The sequence below is a fragment of the Laccaria bicolor genome, genomic scaffold, assembly GCF_000143565.1.
Source record: "Laccaria bicolor S238N-H82 LACBIscaffold_178 genomic scaffold, whole genome shotgun sequence".
Classification (NCBI taxonomy): domain Eukaryota; kingdom Fungi; phylum Basidiomycota; class Agaricomycetes; order Agaricales; family Hydnangiaceae; genus Laccaria; species Laccaria bicolor.
In genome coordinates, this window is record NW_001890037.1 from 7,612 (window position 1) to 14,192 (window position 6,581).

General features: G+C 45.0%; 2 protein-coding genes across 2 annotated transcripts; one reads left to right on the forward strand and one right to left on the reverse strand.

The window, feature by feature from the left end:
• Positions 1-2,902: 2,902 nt before the first annotated feature.
• On the forward strand, positions 2,903-3,300 carry LACBIDRAFT_335893 (uncharacterized protein; the record flags this gene model as incomplete). Its single annotated transcript, XM_001890800.1, has 2 exons — positions 2,903-3,053; positions 3,128-3,300. The coding sequence occupies 2 exons, from the start codon at positions 2,903-2,905 to the stop codon at positions 3,298-3,300; spliced, it is 324 nt and encodes a 107-aa protein (XP_001890835.1).
• Positions 3,301-4,575: 1,275 nt separating this feature from the next.
• LACBIDRAFT_335894 (uncharacterized protein) lies at positions 4,576-5,764 on the reverse strand (the record flags this gene model as incomplete). Its single annotated transcript, XM_001890802.1, has 5 exons — positions 4,576-4,760; positions 5,218-5,405; positions 5,444-5,531; positions 5,648-5,662; positions 5,725-5,764. 5 exons carry the CDS (start codon positions 5,762-5,764, stop codon positions 4,576-4,578), a joined length of 516 nt encoding a protein of 171 aa, XP_001890837.1.
• Positions 5,765-6,581: the final 817 nt, after the last annotated feature.

Sequence of the window (6,581 nt, forward strand, 5' to 3'; positions counted from 1 at the left end):
GGGCATCATGAATGGTAGGAAGATGTTGGTGTGTCTAGAGAGTATTTCAGGACAGGATAACTTCTTGCACTCACCTCTTGCCCATCATACAACAGTTCTGAACCCCACATTGTGAAGTGTGAATCTAGAAACAAGTCACCATACTGAAAAGCTGGTGAGCATAAGGGCAAGAAAGCAAAGTTACGAACCTACTTACCTCCATGGGAACTCAACCATTTCATAAATGGTTTTGTGGAATGTGTTAATGGAGTGCGTAGGTATCTAAATGAGTCTACATGCATGCAAAATGGACCACAGGGGAGTACTGAGCAGTTGGTGAGCATAAGGGCAAAAATGTGAACATAAAAACTAACTTACCTCCATGAAAACTCACCCGTTTCGTAAACAGTTTTGTGGAGCATGTTCACAGAGTGCGTAGGTATTATAACGCACCCACACGCACGAAAAATGGAGCAGAGGAAGGTACTGAACAGTTGATGAGCATATGGGCAAAAAAGTGAAGTTACGAACCTACTTACCTCAATGGGAACTCAACCGTTTCGTAAATGGTTTTGTGGAGCACGTTCACAGAATGCGTAGCTATCAGAATGAGCCCACACACATGAAAGACAGAGCAAAGGAAGGTACTGAACAGTTGGTGAGCATATGGGCAAAAATGCGAACATAAAAACCTACTTACCTCAATGGGAACTCAATCGTTTCGTAAACAGTTTTATGGAGTGTGTTCACGGAATGCGTAGCTATCAGAACGAGCCCACGCACATGAAAAATGGAGCAGAGGAAGGTACTGAATAGTTGGTGAGCATATGGGCAAAAAAGCGAAGATACAAATGAACTTACATCCATGAGAACTTACTCTTTTTGTTCTTCACTTGTAGATGATCATTTGTTGGCTGGTCATGGTGGCAGGGTGGTGGTGTATAGTGGTTTGCATTAGGATTTGTGTTCTGGTTGCAAGAGGCAGTGTCATCAGGTCATGGTAGTAGTAGTAGTGACAATTGAAGTTGTCTAAGTTTGAAAATGTGAGTTGAATGCGTCACGTGACATCCCACAACCATACCGACTTCCATCAATTCACTCTTACACTTTCTAAGGCAGCTCATAGCTATAACTTCACGAGTTTTGCACCTTTTGGCCTCTATGTAAGCTTGTTTTAATTGCTTTATTTACGCGAATTCAACCCACCTTACAGCGTTAAAAAATTTAGAGTACCTCAGGAACTGTAGCATGAACTATTTGGCCTGTATTAGAGATGTAACATATATTATATCATTATGGGTTTTGCTCTGCTTCATGCGATTTTAGGCTTGCTGAAAACGCACAAATTGGAGCTTTAAAACGGGACTAAGAGCCCCTAATATTTCGATGTTTAAGGTGACCTCTGATGACATTTACCATTTTTGGGAAGATTCTTCGCCAGTAATTGGTCCATAGCCCTGCAAGTTTTGAACTAATTGCTATGTATATAGACACATTGGAAGCAACTTAAACGCCGCTTTCCAGCGCAATAAAGAACACAAAAAAACGAATAAGTTTTGCAAAGGATACTTCATCGTCTTTGTTGTTGCAACTTTTGTAGGTCAATCAATCTCTGGACAGTGGTGTAGTTTCTTCTTGTTTCAGCCTTATTTTGATCATAATAATTCATATACAATAAGGAATGTTCTTTCTATTAAAATCTAGTATACTAGTAGTTTCAGGTTATCTGAGGACAGTTCAGGTTGCCCCAGGACCAACCCAGGACATCCTGTGATGCCTTGTGATACCCTGGGAAAAAGCTTACAAACATGTTTGTCCCAGGAAAAAAGTGATTTTCCTGATGCTGCATGTTGTCATTTGCATGTTGTGCTCTTGTGGGCACTCATGAGTGCTAGTGGGTGGTGGTGCTTGTTTGGGGTGATGTACAATGCTCATGGGTGGGCAGGTTTGGTCATTATGTTGTCATGGGCATTCATTGTTGTCTGTGGGTGGTTATGAGGATTCATTTTCATGCATGGGCATTCATGGGTGGTGAGACTCATTTGGGGCAGTGTATATCATTCAGGGGTGGTGTACATCATTCATGGGTGAGCAGGCTCATTGCATTGCTATGTTGCATTGCCATGTTGCTGACTGTGACATGGCACCTGGTTGTCGGTGTCAGAAGTGGGACTGGGAGGGGTTGAGCTGTTTCCTTGCCTGGCAGAAGATGACACAGAATGACAATTAACATGCTGCTTGTTGTCGCCTCCCATCCCTCTGTTACAGTCCATGTGGCATTGCCACATTGTTCTTAGTGTTTGGAAGTCCGGTCACAGGACTGGAAAAAGACCGTGACCGGACTGGACCATGACCGAAAAAGACCGCAAATAATCAGGACCGACAAGGACCGTAACCGCGGTCCGGTCTACAGTCCTCTACAGATTCCAAAATTTCAAGACTGAGCAAAAACCGGATTAACCGGTCAAAGACCGGTCTTTCGAGCCTCGAGTCTTGGGGGCAGAACTTGGGCAGAACTCAGAAAATATTTACCTCTGTTTGATGATTTTGATGAGAACCAAATAATGACACGAAAACAACACAACTATTTCCTTCTCAACTACCACTCCACCATCAACACGACCACCTCTGCTTCGTCACCACGGCCACCACCAACCACCACCTCCCGCAATCAATGTTCAACCACCGCCAATGACCCCAACAATGACGACAACATGGTAACGCTACGTCACCAGCCCAATGGACAAACGACGACGACAGATGGCGATGACTTGGCACATCTGTTGTTGTGATGACACTGTTCACACTGATTGAGGTGAGTAGTGTACTTGTCTCCCCCTCTTCTTCTCTCACATGAGAGCAGGGGCCACGTCGTTAATGGCGACATGGCAACAAACAACTGACGGATGACGACGACACATGTATGAACAACGACGACACATGGACAAACAACGACGATACATGGACAAACAACAGCAGCACATGGATGGATGACAACATGGCACGTCAACGGATGTGCCACGTCGTCCAGACAGTGATGACCCATGTCGTCGTCACTGTCTACATCAATCCAGGTCAGCATTGTTAACCCTCCCCCTCTCCTTTTTTGACACAAGACACAGGGGACACGTTGCTGTTGGTGGCATAGCAACCAATAACCGACGAATGTCAATGACTACACACAGACAGACAACAACAACAACGGTACTCACACAGATGGACAACGACGACAACGGTACATGGACAAACGACAACGGTACACGGATGAACGACAACAGTACACGGATGAACGACAACGGGCATATGTTGACGACAACATAACCGACAAATGATGATGACTACACACAGAGGAACAACGATGACCACAATACATGGACGAATGACGGCAGATGGCATATACAACCTGGCATGTCAATGGACAGTAAAGCTAGATAGTAAGACACCTGCATGTTATCTGTGCACATTACTACTGAGTCGTGTATGCTGTCCCCCTCCTACATTAAAATACATAGAACATTGTTGTTTCATGCCACCCAGTGACCTCTACAAAGACCGGTTTAGACCAATCCCAAACCGGTTAAGTCCACAACCAGTTAAAACTGGTCTTGTAACTGCAAAAGACCGCAAAAGACCGGTCTGCTGCGGTTCGGTCCGGTTTTTTGAGGTTTCTCAAATTGGGAGGACCAGTTACGGTTACGGTCTAAGGCACTGGGCACCAAAAGACTGGACCGGACCGGACTTTTAAACACTAATTGTTCTTGCAGCTCTTTGGTGGCATCAGTGACAACATTGTGTGTCATCATGCATTGTCATTGTCATGTTGCATGTTGTTGTCATCATCATCATGTTGTGTGTCATCGTCAAGTCACAGGCAGTCATGGTGGATGGTGGTGGTGGGAAGGAAGTAGCGACGTGGCAATGCTTCAGCCACAGCTGTCATGTTTGAGAGGCCACATGCTGAAGGCAGTATATAGATACCTTCAATTTGCTTGGTAGTAAAGCCTGTATGGCTCAGGTGGCTTCAGTGCTGCTGATATTGATGATGTTGAGAATTCAATTCTCATAAGTGCAAAATTTATTTTTTACTTAAATATAGTAAGGACACTATAAATACAATATTTATATGTATTCTAATGGTTTAATTCCTTCCATAGAATTCATATGCACTGCTCCATGGAATCAATGTGGATATGCCTGCATTCTATACACTGCCAAATGTTCGAAATGCTGATGGCATCTGGCACGAATCTCCGCTTTGACAGGTTTTTGATGGAGATTGCCTCGGCATGGATGGCAGGTGTGTCGGAGCTTGGGGCGTAAATGTTAGCCCCAGCGGCTCAACAGCTGACCCACAGGTTTACGACTCTTCTTGGGGAGACATGTACTGCCTATTTTCTTCGGGCAATGAAATAGTGTATTTAAGATACAAATTAATCGTAAGAAAGTAATAAAATGATACAATAGACACTCCCAAGTTTTTACAGGTGGAAAGAATCAGGGAATTTTGAGCTCAACATGAAAATGCCTGTGCGACAAGCTCTCAAAAATTTCTGTAAGTCGTTTAAACTCCGCACTATGTTTGGTTATTTCCGAACTTCAACCCAACTTCAACCCAAACTCGCTTTCTTCTTCACCACAACTGTCACCGCCCCCTCGCCTGGCTGCCAAGTTGCTCCCATCCTCGTTCCTAAACCCTGTGTTTCTGTTACCCAGTGGTCTATGCCCTCCTGTGAACTCCCTCATGTTGTTTTTTTGGTTGTCCTTGTTCCACACCCGTGCGCCTGTGCACGGTCATTACCATCTGTCACTGCTCTGGGATTTTGTTAAGCCCATTGTCCCTTTCACCATCATCAAACCCCAGACGAACACCGACGAGGGCCCATCACCACATCAACAAACAGTGACGAGGGCCAATAACCACCACCGCTTCCCACAACGAGGGCCCAGCATCACCATCAACGAACAACGACGAGCGCCCATGACCCCTGTCAATGAAGGGTGACGAGCGCCCACGACCATCAACGAAGCACGTCGAGCACCCACCACAGTCCACCACCATCAACGAATGAATACAACGATCAACCAACGGCCCACCACCTACAGCAACGAGGGCCCAGCATCACCGTCAAAGAACGGCAACCAGGGCTGCAACTACCACCACCTCCAATGAGGGCCCAGCATCTGTCAACGAACGGCGACGAGTGCCGACCACCACCACGAACCACGTCAAATACCCACCTCCACAGACCACGTCGAACACCCATCCACAAACCACGTCAAACACCCATCCATCAACCACATTGAACGTCCATCTACCAATCGCGTCGAATGTCCAATCACCAACCCCGTCGAACGACCATTCACCAACCACGTCGAACACCCATACACGAACCACGTTGAATGTCCATCCACCAACCACATCGAACCTGAACCAGTGGGGAGACCAGCGCGTCAACTTCATAACCAACCACGGCACACAGTTCTTTTCATGTGGGTGAGCCAAGTCCCATGGGTACTAGATAGAGTAGATGTAAATAACTCTTGTGCTCCCCCTACAATTCATTGTTTTGTTTATGCTTTTGAATTGAAGTTTATCTCTATGAAACATATTAAAAGAGCACTAGTAGCTACCACTTTTATGATAAAATACAGGCAAGTGCCTGCACACCGACATCCACACTGCCTAATGAATTTATGAAATGAGAAGAGTAGGCAAAACTTATGAAATGTATTTCATTTCTTTACCAGTGCTTCTCATGACTATTTCATAACTGTCCTGAGACATAATTTCAATACTACTTCATTGCAATTTCATTACTGCCTGGCCTTCCATTTCATTGTCTACCCAGCATTGTTTCATTGCTATTTCATTCTTGCCTGACTTTTAATTTCATTGCCTGCCCAGCCTTATTTCATTGCCTTTTCATATCCTTGCCTGGGCTACTTCATATTCATTTCATATCCCTGCCTGGACAATTTCATATCCCTGCCTGGGCAATTTCATATCCCTGCCTGGGCAGTCTCATATCCCTGCCTGGGCAATTTCATATCCCTGCCTGGGCTACTTCATATTCATTTCATTTCTTGCCTGAGGCAATTTCATATCCCTGCCTGGGTGATTTCATATCCCTGCCTGGGCAATTTCATATCCTTGCCTGGGCAATCTCATATCCCTGCCTGGGCTACTTCATATTCATTTCATTTCTTGCCTTAGGCAATTTCATATCCCTGCCTGGGTAATTTCATATCCTTGCCTGGGCAATCTCATATCCCTGCCTGGGCTACTTCATATTCATTTCATTTCTTGCCTGAGGCAATTTCATATCCCTGCCTGGGTGATTTCATATCCCTGCCTGGGCAATTTCATATCCTTGCCTGGGCAATCTCATATCCTGCCTGGGCTACTTCATATTCATTTCATTTCTTGCCTTAGGCAATTTCATATCCCTGCCTGGGTAATTTCATATCCTTGCCTGGGCAATCTCATATCCCTGCCTGGGCTACTTCATATTCATTTCATTTCTTGCCTTAGGCAATTTCATATCCCTTCCTGCATAATTTCATATCCCTGCCTGGGCAATTTCATATCTATTTCATTCCCT